General features: G+C 39.0%; 1 protein-coding gene and 1 non-coding gene across 3 annotated transcripts; one reads left to right on the top strand and one right to left on the bottom strand.

Annotated features, from left to right (window-relative positions):
• Positions 1-3,775: 3,775 nt before the first annotated feature.
• Positions 3,776-3,883, bottom strand: LOC112738473 (small nucleolar RNA R71). The gene has a single exon (XR_003169433.1). It is a non-coding gene; the product is annotated as a small nucleolar RNA R71 (small nucleolar RNA).
• Positions 3,884-8,087: 4,204 nt separating this feature from the next.
• Positions 8,088-11,805, top strand: LOC112732654 (protein ACTIVITY OF BC1 COMPLEX KINASE 7, chloroplastic-like). Of its 2 annotated transcripts, XM_072212246.1 has the most exons (7): positions 8,088-8,198; positions 8,595-9,189; positions 9,331-9,474; positions 9,553-9,730; positions 10,254-10,446; positions 11,058-11,201; positions 11,676-11,805. In XM_072212246.1, the coding sequence occupies exons 1-4, from the start codon at positions 8,125-8,127 to the stop codon at positions 9,685-9,687; spliced, it is 948 nt and encodes a 315-aa protein (XP_072068347.1). In that variant the 5' UTR covers positions 8,088-8,124; the 3' UTR covers positions 9,688-9,730; positions 10,254-10,446; positions 11,058-11,201; positions 11,676-11,805. The 2 variants fall into 2 exon arrangements, with proteins under 2 accessions (XP_072068347.1, XP_072068346.1); XM_072212245.1 differs by having other exon boundaries at positions 9,553-10,446.
• The last annotated feature ends 11,599 nt before the right edge of the window (positions 11,806-23,404 follow it).

Raw genomic sequence — 23,404 nt, 5'->3', positions numbered from 1 at the left:
GTAGACATCCAGGGCTTTCCAGAAATATATAATAGTCCATACTTTGGCCAAGTTTAGAGGACGTAAAAGGGAGTTGAACGCCAGTTCTACGCTGCTGTCTGGAGTTAAACGCCAGAAACACGTCACAAATCAGAGTTGAACGCCAGAAATACGTTACAACCTGGCGTTCAACTCCAAGAATGACCTCTGCATGTGTAACATTCAAGCTCAGCCCAAGCACACACCAAGTGGGCCCCGGAAGTGGATTTATGCATCAATTACTTACTTCTGTAAACCCTAGTAACTAGTTTAGTATAAATAGGACTTTTTACTATTGTATTTGACATCTTTGGATTATCTTTTGATCTATTGATCATGTTTGGGGGCTGGCCAATCGGCCATGCCTGGACCTTTAACTTATGTATTTTCAAACGGTAGAGTTTCTGTACTCCATAGATTAAGGTGTGGAGCGCTGCTGTTCCTCAAAGATTAATGCAAAGTACTACTGTTTTTCTATTCAATTCAACTTATTCCGCTTCTAAGATATTCATTCGCACTTCAACCTGAATGTGATGAACGTGACAATCATCATCATTCCCTATGAACGCGTGCTTGACAACCACTTCCGTTCTACCTGAGATTGAATGAGTATCTCTTGGATCTCTTAATCAGAATCTTCGTGGTATAAGCTAGATTGATGGCGGCATTCATGAGAGTCCGGAAAGTCTAAACCTTGTTTGCAATATTCCAAGTAGGACTCTGGGATTGAATGACTGTGACGAACTTCAAACTCGCGAGTGCTGGGTGTAGTGACAGACGCAAAAGGAGGGTGAATCCTATTCCAGTATGATCGAGAACCTCAGATGATTAGCCGTGCTGTGATAGAGCATTTGGACCATTTTCACAAGAGGATGGGATGCAGCCATTGACAAGGGTGATGCCTCCAGACGATTAGCCATGCAGTGACAGCGCATCGGACCATTTTCCAGAGAGGATTAAAAGTAGCCATTGACAACGGTGATGTCCTTACATAAAGCCAGCCATGGAAAGGAGTAAGACTGATTGGATGAAGACAGCGGGAAAGCAGAGATTCAGAGGAACGAAAGCATCTCTATACGCTTATCTGAAATTCTCACCAATGAATTACATAAGTGTTTCTATCCTTATTTTATGTTTACTTATTATTTAATTTTGAAAACTCCATAACCTTTTGATATCCGCCTGACTGAGATTTACAAGGTGACCATAGCTTGCTTCATACCAACAATCTCCGTGGGATCGACCCTTACTCACGTAAGGTTTATTACTTGGACGACCCAGTGCACTTGCTGGTTAGTTGTATCGAAGTTGTGAATGAAAAACGATTTATTAAGACGTGCGTATAGAGTTTCTGGCGCCGTTGGCTGAGATCACAATTTCGTGCACCAAGTTTTTGGCACCGTTTCCGGGGATTGTTTGAGTTTGGACAACTGACGGTTCATCTTGTTGCTCAGATTAGGTAATTTTCTTTTGTTTTATTTTCAAAAATTTTTTCAAAAATCTTTCAAAAATTTCTCCTTTGTTTTTGAAAAAAATTTTAAAATAAAAATGTTTTTCAAAAAAATATTTTTCTTCAGAATTTTTAAGAATGAATTCTAGTATTTCATGAAGCATGTTGAAGCCTGGCTGGCTGTAAAGCCATGTCTAATTCTTCTGGATAGGGAATGTCAGTCGTGTCATGTCTGAGTTACATACTAAAGTTTGGCTGGCTATTAAGTCATGCCTGACCCTTTGATTGGAGCTTTAGACTAAAGAGCATAAGATTCCTGGAATTCATATTAAAAATTTTTGAATCCTTATTTTTCTCTTTCAAAATGATTTTCGAAAAAAAAATTTAAAGAAAATGCAAAAAAATCATAAAATCATAAAAATAAAAAATATTTCATGTTTCTTGTTTGAGTCTTGAGTCAAGTTGAAAGTTTGGTGTCAATTGCATATTCATCTTGCATTTTTCGAAAAATTCATGCATTCATAGTGTTCTTCATGATCTTCAAGTTGTTCTTGGTAAGTCTTCTTGTTTGATCTTGATGTTTTCATGTTTTGTGTCTTTTCTTGTTTTTTATATGCATTCTTGCATTCATAGTGTCTATACATGAAAAATTTTTAAGTTTGGTGTCTTGCATGTTTTCTTTGCATTAAAAATTTTTCAAAAATAAGTTCTTGATGTTCTTGACATTCAAAGTGTTCTTGGTGTTCATCTTGACATTCATAGCATTCTTGCATGCATTCATTGTTTTAATCCAAAATTTTCATGCATTGAGTCTTTTTCATGTTTTTCCCTCTCATCAATAAAAATTCAAAAATAAAAAAAAAGAAATATCTTTCCCTTTTTCACTCATAAATTTCGAAAATTTGAGTTGACTTTTTCAAAACTTTTTAAAATCTAGTTGTTTTTATGAGTCAAATCAAATTTTCAATTTAAAAATCTTATCTTTTTCAAAATCTTTTTCAAAAATCAAAAATCAAATCTTTTTCATTTTTCTTAGTTATTTTCGAAAATTTTAAAAATATTTTTCAAAAATCTTTTTCTTATCTTTATCTCCTAATTTTCGAAAATAACATCATCAATTAATGTTTTGATTCAAAAATTTCAAGTTTGTTACTTACTTGTTAAGAAAGATTCAAACTTTAAGTTCTAGAATCATATTTTGTGATTTCTTGTGAATCAAGTCATTAATTGTGATTTTAAAAATCAAATCTTTTTCAAAACTAATTTCAATCATATCTTTTTAAAAATATCTCTTTATCTTATCTTTTTCAAAATTTGATTTTAAAATATCCTTTCTAACTTCTTATCTTCTTATCTTTTCAAAATTGATTTTCAAATTTGTTTAAACTACCTAACTAACCCTCTCTCTCTAATTTTCGAAAATATCTCCCTCTTTTTCAAAAATTCTTTTTAATTAACTAATTATTTTAATTTTTGATTTTAATTTTATTCCTAATTTTCAAAAAATTACTAACCTTTTTCAAAAAAAAAAAAACTATTTTCGAAAATCACTAACTCTTTTTCAAAAATTATTTTCGAAAATTCTCTCTCTCTCTTATCTCCTTCTATTTATTTATTCATCTACTAACACTTCATCTCACCCAAATTCGAACCCCCTCTTCCATCTGTGTTCGAATTTTTTCTTCTTCTTTTCTTCTACTCACACAGGGACCTCTATACTGTGGTAAAAAGGACCCTTATTATTATTATTATTTTTCTGTCCCTCTTTTTCATATGAGCAGGAGCAAGGACAAGAATATTCTTGTTGAAGTAGATCCAGAACCTGAAAGGACTCTAAAGAGGAAACTAAGAGAAGCTAAATTACAACAATCCAACAAGCACCTTTCAGAAATTTTCTAACAGGAAGAGGAGATGGCAGCCGAAAATAATAATAATGCAAGGAGGATGCTTGGTGACTTTACTGCACCTAATTCCAATTTACAAGGAAGAAGCATCTCCATTCCTGCCACTGGAGCAAACAATTTTGAGCTTAAACCTCAATTAGTTTCTCTGATGCAGCAAAACTGCAAGTTTCATGGACTTCCATCTAAAGATCCTTTTCAGTTCTTAACTGAATTCTTGCAGATCTGTGATACTGTTAAGACTAATGGAGTAAATCCTGAAGTTTACAAACTCATGCTTTTCCCTTTTGCTGTAAGAGACAGAGCTAGAGTATGGTTGGACTCTCAACCTAAGGATAGCTTGAACTCTTGGGATAAGCTGGTCAAGGCTTTCTTAGCCAAGTTCTTTCCTCCTCAAAAGCTAAGCAAGCTTAGAGTGGATGTTTAAACCTTCAGACAGAAAGAAGGTGAATCCCTCTATGAAGCTTGGGAGAGATACAAAGGACTGACCAAAAAGTGTCCTTCTGACATGCTTTCAGAATGGACCATCCTAGATATATTCTATGATGGTCTGTCTGAGTTATCTAAGATGTCATTGGATACTTCTGCAGGTGGATCCATTCACCTAAAGAAAACGCCTGCAGAAGCTCAAGAACTCATTGACATGGTTGCTAATAACCAGTTCATGTACACTTCTGAGAGGAATCCTGTGAGTAATGGGACACCTCAGAAGAAGGGAGTTCTTGAAATTGATACTCTGAATGCCATATTGGCTCAAAATAAAATATTACCTCAGCAAGTCAATATGATTTCTCAGAGTCTGAATGGAATGCAAGCTGCATCCAACAGTACTCAAGAGGCGCCTTCTGAAGAAGAGGCCTATGATCCTGAGAACCCTGCAATAGCAGAGGTAAATTACTTAGGTGAACCTTATGGAAACACCTATAACTCATCATGGAGAAATCATCCAAATTTCTCATGGAAGAATCAACAAAAGCCTCAACAAGGCTTTAATAATGGTGGAAGAAATAGGTTTAACAATAGTAAACCTTTTCCATCATCCACTCAACAACAGACAGAGAACTCTGAACAAAATACTTCTAATTTAGCAAATTTAGTCTCTGATCTATCTAAGGCCACTGTAAGTTTCATGAATGAAACAAGGTCCTCCATTAGAAATTTGGAGGCACAAGTGGGCCAGCTGAGTAAAAGGATCACTGAAATCCATCCTAGTACTCTCCCAAGCAATACAGAAGAAAATCCAAAAGGAGAGTGCAAGGCCATTGTCATAGTCAACACGGCCGAACCTGGAGAGGAAGAGGAGGACGTAAATCCCAGTGAGGAAGACCTCCTGGGACGTCCAGTGATCAATAAGAAATTTCCCTTTGAGGAACCAAAGGAATCTGAGACTCATCTAGAGACTATAGAGATTCCATTGAACCTCCTTATGCCCTTCATGAGCTCTGACGAGTATTCATCTTCTGAAGAGAACGAGGATGTTACTGAAGAGCAAGTTACCAAGTACCTTGGTGCAATCATGAAGCTGAATGCCAAATTATTTGGTATTGAGACTTGGGAAGATGAACCTCCCTTGTTCACTAATGAACTGAGTGATCTGGATCAACTGACATTGCCTCAGAAGAAACAGGATCCTGGAAAGTTTATAATACCTTGTACTATAGGTAACATGATCTTTGATAAGGCTCTGTGTGACCTTGGTTCAGGGATAACCTCATGCCCCTCTCTGTAATAGAGAAACTGGGAATCTTTGGGGTACAAGCTACTAAAATCTCATTAGAGATGACAGACAGTTCAAGAAAATAGGCTTATGGACAAGTAGAGGATGTGTTAGTAAAGGTTGAAGGCCTTTACATCCCTGCTGATTTCATAGTCCTAGATACTGGGAGGGATGAGGATGAATCCATCATCCTTGGAAGACCCTTCCTAGCCACAACAAGAGCTGTGATTGATGTTGACAGAGGTGAATTAGTCCTTCAATTGAATGAGGACTCCCTTGTGTTTACAACTCAAGGTTACCCTTCTGTAAACATGGAGAGGAAGCATAAAAAGCTTCTCTCAAAACAGAGTCAACCAGAGCCCCCACAGTCAAACTCTAAGTTTGGTGTTGGGAGGCCACAACCAAACTCTAAGTTTGGTGTTGAACTCCCATATCCAAACTCTAAGTTTGGTGTTGGGAAATCTAAACAATGCTCTGAACATCTGTGAGGCTCCATGAGAGCCCACTGTCAAGCTATTGACATTAAAGAAGCGCTTGTTGGGAGGCAACCCAATTTTTATTTATCTAATTTTATTTTTCTTGTTCTTTCATGTTTTATTAGGTTCATGTTCATGTGGAGTCACAAAATAAATATAAAAATTGAAAACGGAATCAAAAACAGCAGAAGAAAAATCACACCCTGGAGGAGGACCTTACTGGCGTTTAAACGCCAGTAAGAAGCATCTGGCTGGCGTTCAACGCCAGAACAGAGCATGGTTCTGGCGCTGAACGCCCAAAATGGGCAGCATCTGGGCGTTTGAACGCCAGAATTGTACCCTGGAGAAGAGCTGGCGCTGAATGCCCAGAACAAGCATGGTTCTGGCGTTCAACGCCAGAAATGGGCAACAAATGGGCATTCAACTCCCAGAACAAGCACCAATCTGGCGCTGAACGCCCAAAGTTGTGTGCAAGGGCATTTTGCATGCCTAATTTGGTGCAAGGTTGTAAATCTTTGAACACCTCAGGATCTGTGGACCCCACAGGATCCCCACCTACCTCCACTCACTTCTTCTCACCCCTCTTTCACACAATCCCATAAACACTCTTCCCCAAAACTCTTCACCAATCACCTCATAAACTCCACCTACCTTCAAAATTCAAAATCAATTTCCCACCCAAACCCACCCTAGATGGCCGAACCTTACCCCCCTCCCTTCCCTATATATAGCCCTCCATTCTTCCTCATTTTCACACAACACAACCCTCTCTTCTCTTCTTAACCGAATACACCACTCCCTCCTCTCCTTCATATTTTCTTCTTCTTCTTCATCTATTCTTTCTTTTCTTGCTCGAGGGCGAGCAAAATTCTAAGTTTGGTGTGGTAAAAGCATAAGCTTTTTGTTTTTCCATTACCATTGATGGCACCTAAGACCGGAGAATCCTCTAGAAAAGGGAAAGGGAAGACAAAAGCTTCCACCTCCGAGTCATGGGAGATGGAAAGATTCATCTCCAAAGCCCATCAAGACCACTTCTATGATGTTGTGGTCAAGAAGAAGGTGATCCCCGAGGTCCCTTTCAAGCTCAAGAAGAATGAGTATCCAGAGATCCGACATGAAATCCAAATAAGAGGTTGGGAAGTTCTAACAAACCCCATCCAACAAGTCGGCATCCTAATGGTTCAAGAGTTCTATGCCAATACATGGATCACTAGGAACCATGATCAAAGTAAGAACCTAAACCCAAAGAATTATATTACAATGGTTCGGGGGAAATACTTAGATTTTAGTCCGAAAAATGTGAGGTTGGCGTTTAACTTGCCTATGATGCAAGGAGATGCACGCCCCTACACTAGAAGGGTGAACTTTAATCAAAGGTTGGACCAAGTCCTCATGGACATATGTGTGGAAGGAGCTCACACTACAAGAAAAATAGCCATTCAGCCACACTTTTTTTAAACTACATTTGAAATGAATAGGCTACGCTTTTCTCCGTGTTGCCTTTTTATAAGAGAAAAGGATACATAATTGTTGCATCATTTAAAAAATGTAGCCTTAGGTATTATAGAAATCACTTATAAAGCGTAGCCGTAGGTTGATATCTATAGATTCACTTTTTCTATCAAAGAAGGCGCTTTTAGAAGGTAGCCTATTTGTTAAATTTTGGGTGCGTTTTAAAAGTGATGCCTAATGTATCTAGAGCCAAATACACCCACAACACTTAGTAATTTTTTTCCTCCTTATCACTAAATCACATTCACGTTCCAGCACGGCAGCACCCTCACTTTCGCAACTCACCCTAACCTTAACTCACCTTCGCCACGCACCCTTTCACACACACACCCAGATCCGAGTGAATGAGTGAACCAGAGGGAGGAGAGGAGGAAGACAGAGATGAGAGCATGAGCGAGAGACCAGAGAGTGAGAGGGGGTCACCGCCGCAACGCCGCTGCAGCCGCCGCCATCACCGTCGTGGAGGAGGGAGTCCAGAGGAGAGAGAGAAAGATGATTCGCAGACTAAATGGAGAGAAAGGACGAAGACGCGATGCGAGAGAGAAGGAGGCTGTTCCGCCGTGCACTATGGTCGCTCCTGGGGTCAATTGAAGCCGCCGCCGCTGCTAGGGCTTGCCGTGCTCCTGTCCTCACTTTCGGCTTCTACAATTTACTTCCTGTTCGTACTCCCAACCCCGCTCTCTCTCCAACTTTCATTTCATTCTCATTTCAATTTCAATTTCAATTTCGATGTCTCTGCAGGCGTTTCATTAGTGCCGTTTTCGACGACAAGGGTGCGGATGCAATTTTCTCCTTTGAAAAGTTCTGCTGCAATCTCCCCAAACCTCTTCTTCAGGTTCTGGTTTCTATTTGGATTACTTTTCTCAATTCGATTTTGATCCATCTGCTAATTAATTGGGTTGATTAATACCAGCTCATATATCTCGCCATAATCAGTTCAACATATTATTTCATTGTAAAATTGTGTTTAACAGATCATATATGATTAATGTGAATGAAGAACACTAGGTTGAATTAAATTGAATTGAATCATGGATAAGACATAAGAGCATGTTAGCTGGTTTGGAATCACTTCCAGAAGCTTATCAGCAAAGAATAGTGTCCATGATGGAACAAGTTAGCTGGTAAACATCATTGCTGGAATCTAAATAAATCAATATCTGTTATGTATCATGTTATTAAGATGTGGACACATGTATCTTATGTTAACATTTGAGTCAACGTGAATAACCTTATTATTATTATTATTATCAAATAGTAATGGTATATTAGTTTAGCTAAGTAATAAGTGAGTTTTTATTTTTAGTTATTTGATTACATGTTCTATCTTATAACCCCAAAATCATGTTCACCCCAATTAAATTGTACAAAGCTTGTTGCTGCGACACTGAATAAAAATATGCTATAAAAATTCAGCTAATGATAAATTCTGTCTTGTTAAATTATTTTGGATTTTGATTTTGATGCATTCACCTAATCATCCTTTAAGTCTTGTTTGTTTATACTGATGCTTCTTAAAGGGTTAATTCATCAATAAGAATGGCTTTGCATGGTTGCTATTGTCACCATATAAAGTTGACAAATCATAGAAGAACACCAAACTCCTTCAGCTTCTCATCCTCCATTTCGAATCCCAAGTTTCCAAAGAATAAAAGGGGACAGCGTGATTCATCAGAGAATGATGCATATCCCAGGTTCCTGGTTGTAATGCGTCAGACAGAATTGCCTGCATCAAATTCAAAGTATGGTACCAATGGAAAAGTTGTTAGAATGGTACCCTCAAGTGAGGTAGTGAAGAGAAGCACACTGTCATATAATAAGGTGAAGACAGTGAATGGTGCAAAACAAAATGTTAATGGAGTAGCAACTATTGTAAAAAGAGATGTTAACCCCCCCTTGACCAAGGCAGTGAAATCAAGAACCTCTGAAGAACTTCCACCGCTGGAGGAGCTCAAGGTTTTGCCCTCGGGCGAAGGCTTCAGTTGGGCTAATGAGAATTACAGTTCTTGGCAGAGATCTATTGATGTTTGGTCTTTTGTGCTTTCTTTGCGTATTCGGGTTCTATTGGACAATGCAAAATGGGCATATATTAGAGGCTTCACAGAAGATAAACAGGTTGGTTCTTACACTTCATTAATTAGTGCTGCTAGAAAACCAATTTTAACTTTCTTGCAGCACTCAGATTCAGACATAAGACTGTTTTACTTGTGTTTGTTTTTTGCTGATTGGAATTTGTTTGGTTACATTTTTATTTAGAAAATCAGAAGGCGGAAAACAGCGTCGTGGTTAAGGGAGCGTGTGTTGCAGCTTGGTCCAACTTTCATCAAGCTTGGGCAGTTATCATCAACAAGGTCAGATCTATTTCCACGTGAATTTGTGGATGAGCTAGCAAAGTTGCAGGTATAGATTCTTTGACATGAAATGGTAAGTGTTGATTCTTAGATCAATGTATTCTGAATATAAGATTGTTCTTGACAGGACAAGGTCCCTGCCTTCTCTCCAAAGAAAGCAAAAAGCTTCATTGAGAGTGAATTGGGAGCTTCCATTAGCTTACTGTTTAGGGAGTTCGAAGATCGGCCAATAGCCACTGCTAGTCTTGGTCAGGTAGCATAAGATCAGCCTGCTGCTTACTTTCTCTGAGGATTGATATGATCCAGTAATGATCTTAATACTGTTTAGGTTCATCGTGCTATCCTGCATTTAATTTTATGTTCTTTGCTGATAAGCTTATCGAGCATGTTAGCTGGTTTGGAATCCTTTAAGCTATGTACCTACCTTATTTTAATTTAACTTTTTTACACAAGACAGCTATAAGAAATGCTTGATTACAAGTAAAGCAAGTTGATTCCTTAGTGCCAAACAGAGTTGGAGTTTTGGTTCCAATTTTAGAGTTGTCTTTAGGGATTATTGAGTAACTTTTTAACTTTGAATTTGCTAGTATATTTCTTATAGGAAGGGCGTCTTTGGGAATTGGGAAGGGTATATTAAATTGTGACTAAAAGGAAACCTTTTTACTAGTATACTTTGTGGCAGGATTTATTGTAACTTTGAATCTCTCAATGATTTTTATTGTTGCTTTATGATGTGGAGGCTGCTGTGAGTTATGAGATTGGAGTCATTTTCAGGTTTGATTTGCATTATTTAATTTTCTATAGCGAATGTGATTTCTTTTCAAGTAGGTGCTTCTCTATGTGGATGAGAAGAAAATAGCAGCTTGGTATAAGAAGTGAGGACCTAGAAGATTCATTGGAGTTGTTGATAAATGCTTGTAGCATGTCCCTTTCATTTCCAAGGCTTGTGATTCCAGCAGCAATCTATGGTATTTCGGTTCTGTCCCATCAGTATTTTACCAATGATTTCTTTGATTTTCAGGTAAAATTTGAAATTTATGCTATAAAATATTTGAAGTGCACATTACTAGACAGAACACATTCTCATTTGCATTAATATATATCGTTCATTTCAACTTGTGCCGGTCATATTTGGGATGTTTGTGTACAAGGCTGCAGTTCTAGTTCAAGTTTATAGAGACACTGAAGACTTGCAATTAGTATTTTCAGAAAATGACTTAATTGAATGATATTTTATTTGAAGGGAAATGAAGAGAGCTACAACCAAAGCTATTCACTGCTTAAAGTCCTTCAAATTTTAATGGTTGAGGCCATTGTTGGCATAGTTAGAGTTGGTCAATTGGTTCTAATAATTACCAGAGGATGCAGCTTTGATATGTCCAGTTTTTATTTTAATTTGTTCATTCCAATTTAAGATTCCAATCATAGTTCTCTATTAATAAACTGAGTTTGATTGAGTTGCAAAAGTATTATATGTAATGTAATATGAATGCAGGCAATAATTAGGGGTGTGACATGGCTTCTACATTATTTTTGGAATGTACACAATTAGCATGTTTATTTGATTCTCGATTTGGTAGTGAATTTGTTTGAAGTTATTTATTATGATGATGAATTATTGATTTGCTGCAGATTGAGCATTAAGATCCAGTTGCATCTGATGCATTCCATGAATGGTAACCGCCAATGATTCAGATTGAGTCTCCATTTGGAACTGGGAACACCGCAATGCTGATCTGCTCTCTGCTCGCCCAGTCTTCGTCACTGCCTTTATAAGTAAGTGATATGCATTCAAAATACCTGAAAACTTTTAACGATGTTAAAGTTTAAGATTGATTTGAATATTGATCCATTTGCTTGATCTAAATATCTATTGACATGTTATAATCTTCTAGATGTTGTTCTTTGTTATTATTAACAAAGTCTCTATTGCAATAGTGGATCATGTAAATTTGATTAAAGTGTTGTCAGAATTTTGTTGAAAATTTACAAAAAGAGGTAAGAATTAGGATGTTAGAATTGAGGTTGTGACTAATTGAATGATGATGATGCCGAAAATTCTGATTGTTAGAGTGCAGAATTCATGTGTAAATTCACTTTGCTTGTTTTGTTATTTTTGAAGTTGCAATTTGACTTTTCAACTGTAGTTGAATGAGTGATTTTCTTATAGTGAGAAGATTAATATGTTAATTATTTTTTTCTTGTTGCATTTTTTTCAAATGATAATCATTTTTTTATATAATTATGCAGGATAATTTTGGAGATGTGAATGAAGATTGAGATATTTATCATGATAGTTTATTGGCAAAGATAGAGTGTTCGAAATTGAAAGATGTATGGTTGATGATGATGTCTTTTATTAGAAGATACATTTATATGATATAATATTTTGGTCATTCCTAGTTTAGTAGTAGTAAACTCTAAGTACATTATATGAGTATGCTTATTCTAGTTTGAGATATATGAATACTCGAAATTATGATTATCCCAATATTTTTGGTTCATTATATAATTATATTTTGTTTTAGGATAATTTTTATTATTTAAAAATTATTGTATGGTATTATTATATATGTATATTTTTATTTTATAATAATTAACTAATTTAATTAAAAATACAAGATTATATATAATTATATTCTCAAATATTATATTTTAGATAAAAACTATTAGAAATTTTTGTTTATATATAAGAGGAACAAAAGGCTACACTTATATAGAGTAGTTATAGGTATACAAAAAAAAAGAGGGACCTAAGGCTACACTTATAAAAAGTAGTCATGGTATACAATGTGGCTACACTTTACAGGTGATGCAGTAGTGTTGAAAAGCGTAGCCTATTCTGACAAAAATGGAAGTTGAAAAGCGTAGTCTTTGGTCCTGAACAGCATCACTTGAAAAGCGTACCCTATTCTCAAATGCCAAAAGCGTAGCCTTTGGTGCAGAAAAGTATAGCCTTTGAGAATAGGCAACGGCCGAATAGGAATCACCCCAAAAAGCATAGCCGTAGCCTAAGGCATCATTTTTTTTCATTTTTGGCTACACTTTTCAAATGTACCTGAATGGGTGTTTTTCTTGTAGTGTCAATGGAAGATTGACTCCAAAGGCAAGCCGGTTCAATTAAGAAGACTGGACCTCAAGCCTGTGGCTAGAGGATGGTTGGAGTTTATCCAACGCTCCATCATCCCCACTAGCAACCGATCTGAAGTTACTGTGGATCGGGCCATCATGATTCATAGCATCATGATTGGAGAGGAAGTAGAAGTTCATGAAGTCATCTCCCTTGAATTCTACAAAATAGCCGAAAAGCCCTCTCCTGGGGCAAGGCTAGCTTTTCCTCATCTTTTTTGCCATCTATGTTACTCAGCTGGAGCTTTCATAGAAGGAGACATTCCCATTGAGGAAGAGAAGCCCATCACTAAGAAAAGGATGGAGCAAGCAAGAGAGCCCATTCATGGATCTCAAGAGACGCATGAAGCTCATCACCATGAGATCCCGGAGATGCCTCAAATGCATTTTCCTCCACAAAACTATTGGGAGCAAATCAACACCTGCCTAGGAGAATTAAGTTCCAACATGGGACAATTAAGGGTGGAACATCAAGAGCACTCCATCATCCTTCATGAAATAAGAGAAGATCAAAAAGCAATGAGGGAGGAGCAACAAAGACAAGGAAGAGACATAGAAGAGCTCAAGGACATCATTGGTTCCTCAAGAAGGAAACGCCACCATCACTAAGGTGGACTCATTCCTTGTTTTTACATTCTCTGTTTTTCATTTTCTCTATGTTAAGTGCTTATCCATGTTTGTGTCTTCATTACATGATCATTAGTATTTAGTAACTTTGTCTTAAAGTTATGAATGTCCTATGAATCCATCACCTCTCTTAAATGAAAAATGTATTAATTCAAAAGAACAAGAAGTACATGAGTTTCAAATTTATCCTTGAACTTAGTTTAATTATATTGATGTGGTGACAATGCTTCTTATTTTCTGAATGAATGCTTGAACAGTGCATATGTCTTTTGAAGTTGTTATTTAAGAATGTTAAATATGTTGGCTCTTGAAAGAATGATGACAAGGAGACATGTTATTTGATAATCTGAAAAATCATAAAAATGATTCTTGAAGCAAGAAAAAGCAGCAAAGAACAAAGCTTGCAGAAAAAAAAAGAAAAAAAAATAATGGCGAAAAAAAATAGAAAGAAAGAGAGAAAAGCAAAGAGCAAAAAGCCAATAACCCTTAAAACCAAAAGGCAAGGGTAAATAAAAAGGATCCCAAGGCTTTGAGCATCAGTGGATAGGAGGGCCTAAAGGAATAAAATCCTGGCCTAAGCGGCTAAACCAAGCTGTCCCTAACCATGTGCTTGTGGCGTGAAGGTGTCAAGTGAAAACTTGAGACTGGGCGGTTAAAGTTAAGGTCCAAAGCAAAAAAAAGGGTGTGCTTAAGAACCCTGGACACCTCTAATTGGGGACTCTAGCAAAGCTGAGTCACAATCTGAAAAGGTTCACCCAGTTATGTGTCTGTGGCATTAATGTATCCGGTGGTAATACTGGAAAACAAAGTGCTTAGAGCCACGACCAAGACTCATAAAATAGCTGTGTTCAAGAATCATCATACTGAACTAGGAGAATCAATAACACTATGTGAACTTTGAGTTCCTATATAAGTCAATCATTCTGAACTTCAATGGATAAAGTGAGATGCCAAAACTATTCAAGAGGCAAAAAGCTACAAGTCCCGCTCATCTGATTGGAGATATGTTTCATTGATAGTTTGGAATTCATAGTATATTCTCTTCTTTTTATCCTATTTGATTTTCAGTTGCTTGGGGACAAGCAACAATTTAAGTTTGGTGTTGTGATGAGCGGATAATTTATACGCTTTTTGGCATTGTTTTTAGTATGTTTTTAGGAGAATCTAGTTACTTTTAGGGATGTTTTCATTAGTTTTTATGTTAAATTCACATTTCTGGACTTTACTATGAGTTTGTGTGTTTTTCTGTGATTTCAGGTATTTTTTGGCTGAAATTGAGGGACTTGAGCAAAAATCAGATTCAGAGGTTGAAGAAGGACTGCTGATGCTGTTGGATTCTGACCTCCCTGCACTCAAAATGGATTTTCTCGAGCTACAGAACTCAAAATGGCGCGCTTCTAATTGCGTTGGAAAGTAGACATCCAGGGCTTTCCAGAAATATATAATAGTCCATACTTTGGCCAAGTTTAGACGACGTAAAAGGGCGTTGAACGCTAGTTCTACGCTGCTGTCTGGAGTTAAACGCCAGAAACACGTCACAAACCAGAGTTGAATGCCAGAAATATGTTACAACCTGGCGTTCAACTCCAAGAATGACTTCTGCACGTGTAACATTCAAGCTCAGCCCAAGCACACACCAAGTGGGCCCCGGAAGTAGATTTATGCATCAATTACTTACTTCTGTAAACCCTAGTAACTAGTTTAGTATAAATAGGACTTTTTACTATTGTATTTGACATCTTTGGATTAGCTTTTGATCTATTGATCACGTTTGGGGGCTGGCCAATCGGCTATGCCTGGACCTTTCACTTATGTATTTTCAAAAGGTAGAGTTTCTGCACTCCATAGATTAAGGTGTGGAGCTCTGCTGTTCCTCAAAGATTAATGCAAAGTACTACTATTTTTCTATTCAATTCAACTTATTCCGCTTCTAAGATATTCATTCGCACTTCAACCTGAATGTGATGAACGTGACAATCATCATCATTCCCTATGAACGCGTGCCTGACAACCACTTCCGTTCTACCTGAGATTGAATGAGTATCTCTTGGATCTCTTAATCAGAATCTTCGTGGTATAAGCTAGATTGATGGCGGCATTCATGAGAGTCTGGAAAGTCTAAACCTTGTCTGTGGTATTCCGAGTAGGACTCTGGGATTGAATGACTGTGACGAACTTCAAACTCACGAGTGTTGGGCGTAGTGACAGACGCAAAAGGAGGGTGAATCCTATTCCAGTATGATCGAGAACCTCAGATGATTAGCCGTGTTGTGACAGAGCATTTGGACCATTTTCACAAGAGGATGGGATGCAGCCATTGACAAGGGTGATGCCTCCAGACGATTAGCCATGCAGTGACAGCGCATCGGACCATTTTCTAGAGAGGATTAAAAGTAGCCATTGACAACGGTGATGTCCTTACATAAAGCCAGCCATGGAAAGGAGTAAGACTGATTGGATGAAGACAGCGGAAAAGCAGAGATTCAGAGGAACGAAAGCATCTCTATACGCTTATCTGAAATTCTCACCAATGAATTACATAAGTGTTTCTATACTTATTTTATGTTTACTTATTATTTAATTTCGAAAACTCCATAACCTTTTGATATCCACCTGACTGAGATTTACAAGGTGACCATAGCTTGCTTCATACCAACAATCTCCGTGGGATCGACCCTTACTCACGTAAGGTTTATTACTTGGACGACCCAGTGCACTTGCTGGTTAGTTGTATCGAAGTTGTGAATGAAAAACGATTTATTAAGACGTGCGTACAGAGTTTCTGGCGCCGTTGCCTGAGATCACAATTTCGTGCACCAGTTAACGTGACTCTTAACGTGGCCAGCTGCCACTTTCGAACGTTAGTGGCACTTACTTTTACCACTAACGTTGGAGTTCTACTTCTCTTCCACGTTAGCTTCCACGTTAACATAGTTAACGTGGCAACTAACGTGGGCTATGATGGCTCACGAAGGCATTAATGGCAATCACTTTTCTCATTAATGTTGCAAGCTAGCCTCCATTCCACGTTAGTGGTCACGTTAGCTAGACTAACGTGGCTACTAATCGTGGTTTTTCCTTGCTTCCTTTGTCCTGAAATCAAGCAATAAAGTGCATCAAAGCTCTAATCCAAGTTATGAGACATGCATCATTCAATTTTGTCATTTAATTCATGCATAATTCTCATGAAATCATGTAAAATTCATAATGTTTGCTTGAATCAAGATGTAAGTGATTATTTACCCAAAACTTGCTTATTTCCTAAGAAAGTGCATGAAACTACCCTAAAACCATAAAGAAAAGGTCAGTGAAACTGGCCAAAATGCCCTGGCATCACAACACCAAACTTAAAGCTTGCTTGTCCCTAAGCAAGTACTAGAACAAGAAAATGATGAATAAAATGACAAGATGAATGAATCATTCTTGTGGAAGTCATGTCCTTGGTTTTATGGGGTTTCATGCATAGCAACTTAGGTTCATTCCTTTACTGGCTTTCAGACCTTTATCATGCCTTGGAATACTCATTTGATGGCACCCTTTGAGATTGTTATTTATTGATCCCTTTGTCTTTCCAAGGTTTATTGCATCCTTAGGCTAAGTGTTCTGTGAGAGGGCGACTCTTTAAGATAAGTTTTCAGCCAACACTCCCGAACCAGTTGGTTCAAGGTGCTAGGTGTTGAAACACCCCTAAGGACTTACTCCCTCAAGTCTCTCTCCCCCATACATGCACACCACAGGCACATGGTTTGTTATTTTCTTTCCTTGAGGTCTTGGTGTCCAGCACCTCTTTGGGTTACTAAATGTTCTGTAGCAAGGTTGCTCTTGATAGTGGATTTTTAGTTGATAATCCCGGGTTAGTTAAACCAAGTTACCAAGTGATGAAGCACTCCTAAGAACTTATTCATCCAAGCAGATCCTTGGTACAAGAGCACCACAGACACATCCCTCAAGGTTCAAGCCCTTGGTGCCTAGCCTTATTCTTTATTACCTTTCTTTCTTTTTCAACTCTTAGTGTTCTTTTCCTTTTTCTTACTGGGATCTTATTATTTAGCTAGTCTCATGGGGTGTGATTCAAGCATATGATTCAGGACAGATAGTTGCCTTCCCACCTTGTTGGTGAACCAACTTAGCTAAGTGATTACTACACCACAAATTTAAGGACTTACTCCACAAATTGAACTCCACTCTGGTCTTTCATAACATCTCTTTTTATTTAACTTAAAAGGACAAACATACAATAAATAAGATGCAGATGAAGATAGGTGACTTGAACTAGCACACATATGAAAAAGGCAGGAAAAATACTAAAGATAGCATTGAAAAACCTAAACTACCATGGAAGCATGTTCTATCTCATACATAATTTTCCTTATTTAAAACTTAAAAAAAAGAGGGGACAATGAGGGAACTCCACCACCTTTTACTCATGAGGTTGTTTGCGTACTCCTTCTTGTTTGTCCTCTTTGTGTTTTTATTGAGTGCTTGAACTCCCACTTCCCTTTCCTTTTCCAATAAACTTTTTCCAGAAGCCAGCATCTTCCATCTTCTTTTTCAATGTTTCCTTCTACTGTTTCACCTTCCTTCCTCTTGTTTTGTTAGCTCTTTTTGGACTTCATCATACCTAGGGATTGCAGAGTACAGATTATGTATATGACCAGACATATAGTTCAACTTGGCTTGAGTGTTTATGTTGAACTCCTCCCTATGTAAGTGCCGTCCTTCATTCAGTACGCTGAACTCATTGAATGCCTTCGTCTGAGCTAGCTGTCGTTGGTTGAGTTCTTGAAGGCATTTGTCTTGACGCTCTTACCTTTCAGTCACTTGATTGATGGCTTGAGTGAGCTGAGAGTAGTGCTCTATTTGCTGTTTCTGCCATTCCCCTTGTTGATTCATCCAATTAGAAAGTAGTTCTTCTTGACGATTCATCCTTTGGGCTTGAATGTGCAGTTGTTGTTCTTGTCCCTCCATATAACTCCTTGCTAGCTCCTCAATGGCTCCGTGAATGTGATTCAAGTTGATGTTGGTTGGATCATAGTACTCTTCTTGCTGGTATTCTTCTTGATGAGATTCTTCTCGGTGAGGCCCCTCTTGTGCTGTTCTCTTCCCTGTTTGAGGTCTTCTTTGTTGTTGGGCGGGTGCCACATAAGTTATTCGCTATAGCGTGACTGACCTTCCAGGATTCACCCAACTTGGATTGCTGTCCTCGAAGACTACCTTGGCTTTCATGCACAGTCTAAGGATGGTGCTGGGGTACCAAAGTCTAGCACCTGGATCATTCTTCTCGGCTGACTCTTGAATCCTCTCAGTTATAATCTCGTGCACATTGATGCCTCCACCTTTTATTAAGAAATGTACCATAGTAGCTCGAGTAGTTTTAACCTCCGAATTGTTTGCAGCTGGGAGGATAGATCTCCTCACGAGCTCAAACCATCCCTTGGCTTCCGGGATGAGGTCTCCTCTCCTGATGAACCGAGGTCTTTTATCCAAATACCTTTTCCAGTCAGATCCTATAACACACATATCATTCACAATTTTTTCAAGTTCATCATTGTTGGGGCCATTACTTATTCTTAGGTGATAATTGGGCTCATCAAAATGTGGCGATTTCAGCTGAAGAACCCCCGTTATGGCATTGGGGCTGAAGTCTACCTCTGTTTCTCTCACATAACTTTTGAAGGTGGGGGCCTTAATTTTGTCTTCTCTGACCACATTTGCATAGAATTCTTTGATGAGGTTTGCATTTATCTTTGCTTCTGGGTTCGTGAGCCTTTGCCAACCCCTTTGTTCGATCTTCTCTCGAATCTGTGGGCATTCATCCTCGTTGAACTGGAATGTTAACTCAGGCAATATCTTTTTGAGCTTTATCCTTTCAAATTCAAGTTCATGGAATGCAGTTTTGAATTTCCCTTCATCAAAAGGGCTGCCCTCAACCGGTTCCTTTCTCTTTTGCCTCTTGGAGCTCGATGATGCCATGAGTAAGAGTTGATGTGTGAAAGTGTTGAGGGGTTGTGAATAAATGGTGGAATTCGGTTGGATTTGGATAGGGTGAGATGAAGGGGTTTGGGTTCCGAAGGTGTGAAGTATAAAGAATGGGAATTGGAATGTGAAGGGGAGTACGGACTAAGAATCACTTATATAGGAAAGTGATGAGTGAATAAAAGGTGTGGATTGATGGGGTGGTTGTGTGATGGACGGATGGGGTTTAGTAATGGATGAGCACAAGGATCATCAACTTTATGATGGGGTTGGTTCAGTTTCCAAGCTTGTTCTTCTTCCAATGTTTCATAGCAACAATTCCCAATGCAATCCCCTTGAAGACATGTGTATAGTCCTCTCCTTTTGTGGTGTCCGAATCCTCCTTCAATTGTCCCATTAATTCTCCTACAAAATAAAAGAAATATGATTTATAAAATTGTGGAAAGTGGCGGTAAAATTTAAAAAAAAGAAGAGAAAGAGTAACTACTTTTTAAAATTTTTTTATTTCTAGTTACTAATTGCTATTCATGAGTGCAAACCAACTAACCAACTAAATGTCCATGTATGCAACATTGGTGACACCAATCTTAGTTTGTGGCACTGTGGTGTAAGAAGATTTGTTCAAGGTGTTAAGAGTGACATGCTATGAGTTGCATTCATGTTCTCTTAGTGTGCCTTGAACACCAAACTTGTTCTTCACTATATGTTGCATTCAAGGATATGTCAAAGTTGATTTGAATTTCATGAACCTTATTTTATTAACTACTTTAAAAGCATGTAAAACATGGGTTGCCTCCTGTTCCGAGGGTTACCTAAAACTGGAGGTCGATCTCGGATGAGATCTTCTATACTGGTCGGAGATGGCGTGTCCGGCTGGCTGGTGACGCCGGAGCTATTGTGTCTGACTTGTTGGACTTGCTGCACTGCTGATCCTTGGCCACTAGAGGGTGGGGAGTACCTGCAAGAGACTCTGATGCTTAAGTTAGCACGGGTATTAAGCAGGTTTTTTAGTAGAATCAGAGTATGAGTTATACCTGGGTGCTCCAGTGTATTTATAATGGTGTGACTGTGACCTTTTTAGATAAGATAAGTTAGTTATCTTATCTTATATTTTTCTTTTGAGTTGAGGTCAGCTTATCTTCAAGGGAACCGCCCTTATCTCTATAGGCTTGGACGGCCTGTGGATTTGGGTCGTGTTCCTCTATTTGGGCCCTTTATTGGGCTTTCCTGTTGATTTGCCCGACCTCTTTGAGAAGAGGTCGGGTAGCCTAACCTGAAGAGGTCGGTCGCTTTGTCGCCAATCATCCCAAGTCGGGTAGCTCGACCCAGGGTATGAACAGTGTCCCTGCTTGAGCTCGGTCTTTTTGTTGAGTTCCAGTCTTTGACTTCGGTCCTTCTCTGACAAAGCCGAACTCAAGCATTTTGTCGATTTCTTCCTTTTGTAGAATATTTTAAATGTAGAACGTTTTTCTCTAAAAGCGCGCACTTTTATATCAGCGCTTTGTTCTTGGGAACGTGAGAGAGTTTAATACCTTTATTAATTGGTATTAATTGCCCCGTTTTCTCTTGGCTTTTTATTTTGAATTTCTCAATCGAAAACAGTTTCTCTTCTTCGCTCTTCTTCGTAACTTCTCCCTTTACTCTCTCATTTTCTGTTTCTTGCCTGGAGTTCGTAGTTCCTTCCACAACGTCTGTTCTGCTACTGCTTTCTATGGAAGAGGGGCGATTTCCAGATTTCTCCTTCCATCTTCGCAGTTTTCCGCTTCGAGGGGTGGCTTTGTTGCTTCTGCTCTTCAGCTTTCTTTCGAGGTTTTCTTCTATTCTCCAGGTTTGATTTTTCTTCCTCTGTTTCTTTATATGTCTGGTTTTAGAAAGTTTGGTTTTTGCTCCGAGAAAGTTTGGATCTTTCTGCTTTTACTGTGCCTGATTGTTGCATGTTCTGGAATTTCTTCGTTTTTTGTGCGAATCTTTTGCTTTTCTTGTTGCCTGAATCTTTTTTAGGGCTTTTGCATGTTGTCGCCATTTCTGCTTGCGCCTTCGATGGTTTTTGCTTGATTCTGAAAAAGGTTGCATCTTTGATATTTTTCTGCTTGGCATTTTTGATGTTTGACAATGCTTTTTGTTGATAGACTGTAGAAAGGTAGTGACTTAGATGACTTTGTGTTTTTACTTCCTTTGTTTCATTTGAAACCTTTATTTTCTTTGTTTGATGAGTGCCGGGACGTAAACTGTAGAGATTTCCTGAAACCTTGCTTTGTTACTGCCTCCAAAGGATGCCCCAGGACTTTGTTTTGAGTCTTGGGGTTTTTTCCTTTTCTGTTTGTTCGTCTGTCGAGTTGTTTCGCCCCTTGTCTGGGATGTTTTTTAGTAATCCAATCTTCTTTTCTTATTGTAGGATTTAGTTGGCCTCATGTCTTCTCGCAATAACGTTGTAGAGATGTCTTCCCAGGTTCCCGAGGGCATGGCCGATTGGGTGGACTCAATGGTTCTTATGTGTGTTTCTTTGGTTGATTTTGAGTTTTGCGCACAGCTTAGGCAGTTTCATAGGGTCTGTAGTAATCCTGGTGATGAGAAGAATTATGAACTTGTCCCTCCTTCTTCTGAAGAAAGAGTTTGTTTCTCTACTCGGGTTGCTAGAGATCGCCCTTTTTTCTATGCTTATGACTTCTTCTTTGGTCAGCTGGGTATCACCCTTCCCTTTACTGATTTTGAGACCGACCTATTATGGTCCTGTAATGTTGCTCCCTCTCAACTTCACCCTAATTCCTGGGGTTTCATAAAAATTTTTCAATTGTTGTGTCATAGTTTTGGTATTCCTCCCTCGCAATCTCTCTTCTTCTATCTATTTGTCTTGACGAAGCCTGGAGTGGTAAAAAAGAAGGCAGCTTGGGTCTCCTTTCGATCTTCCCAGGGAAAGAAGGTCTTTTCCATATTTGACGAATCATTTTATGATTTTAAAAACTACTTTTTCAAGGTCCGGGTTGTTGAAGGAGCTCGGCCCTTTTTTCTAGATGAGAATGAATAGCCCGCCTTTCCCTTGGAATGGCAGAAAGATGTGAGAGTGTCCAGATACACGTGGGAAATGTTGGATGAGGCTGAGCGGGCTTTTGTGACTGTCTTGGAAGAACACTGGGGTCAACCTCCCTATCTTGATACAAAGAAATTTTTAACCAATCCCTCTCTTCTTCACACTGAGCTGGGTATTTTGCGTTCCCTTTATTATCTATTTATATTGCTTGTAAATGCCTTTCCGACTTGCAGCTTAATTTCTTACTGTTGTGTTTTATTTGCAGAGGCAATGAAGAATAATGAGTCTATGAAGGCTTTTAAAAGAGCACAGAAGGCAACTGCTGCCAAAAATATCTTGGTCAAAGCGGCTGGGGAGGGATCTTCCGAAGTGCGTGTGAAGCCGTCCATGCCGAGTTCTCCTGGGGCGAGGAAGGTGATCCCCACTCCCCGAGTTCGTCTGGCTGATCCTCCCCTGACTTCTGTCGCTTCTTCTGGCATTCCTCCCAATAAGAAATAGAAAACAGCTGAGCCTTTTAACCTTGATGCTCCTGACTTTAATGCAATTGAGTTCGTGGATCAGCAAATTGGTCCCTACGGTGCCCTTCCCATGGATGATGTGTCCATCCTTCGCCATCTGGAATTCATGACCCAAAACAGCATTAAGATGGCGTATATGGGAGCTACTCTGTACCAAACTGCCCAGAATCTTCCTCTCCATGCCACCAAAGAATTTATGGAGGAGGCAAAGCAGGAGTTCGATCGGATGAAGGGCCTTAAAGAGGAGCTTGAGGTAAAAGTTGCCAAGTTGGAGAAGGATTTGGAGACTGAGAAGGCGAGTTCCCTTTCCCTGGCGGCTTCTGTGAGGCTGGCCGAGGATGCGGCTATGATGCATAAGGATAGTTACGTTACGTCTTATCGGGAGGTGATGCGCCTGAGGGGGGAGCTGGAGAGTGCCCGGGTAGATTATTCTGAGCTTCAAGGTCATCTCGTTGGCAGCGTGACTGCTGCGTACAAGAACCTGAAGGAGCAAGTTCGGGTCATTGCTCCCGAGGCCGACCTTTCCCTCTTCAGCCTGGATAATGTTGTCAGGGATGGCAAGATTGTCCCTGATGACGAGGGTGATGATGACGTTGATCCCCCCTGTGTCCTCTGCCAAGGTGTCGACCTCCTCTGCTCCTCCGGTTGTGTCTGATCCGGATTGCCAGATTCTGAACCGAGAAGATGGGACTGTAGATGCT

This window comes from Arachis hypogaea, chromosome 13, assembly GCF_003086295.3.
Source record: "Arachis hypogaea cultivar Tifrunner chromosome 13, arahy.Tifrunner.gnm2.J5K5, whole genome shotgun sequence".
Lineage (NCBI taxonomy): Eukaryota > Viridiplantae > Streptophyta > Magnoliopsida > Fabales > Fabaceae > Arachis > Arachis hypogaea.
Note: the sequence above shows the minus strand (reverse complement) of the source record. Positions and strands in the feature narration are given on the sequence as shown.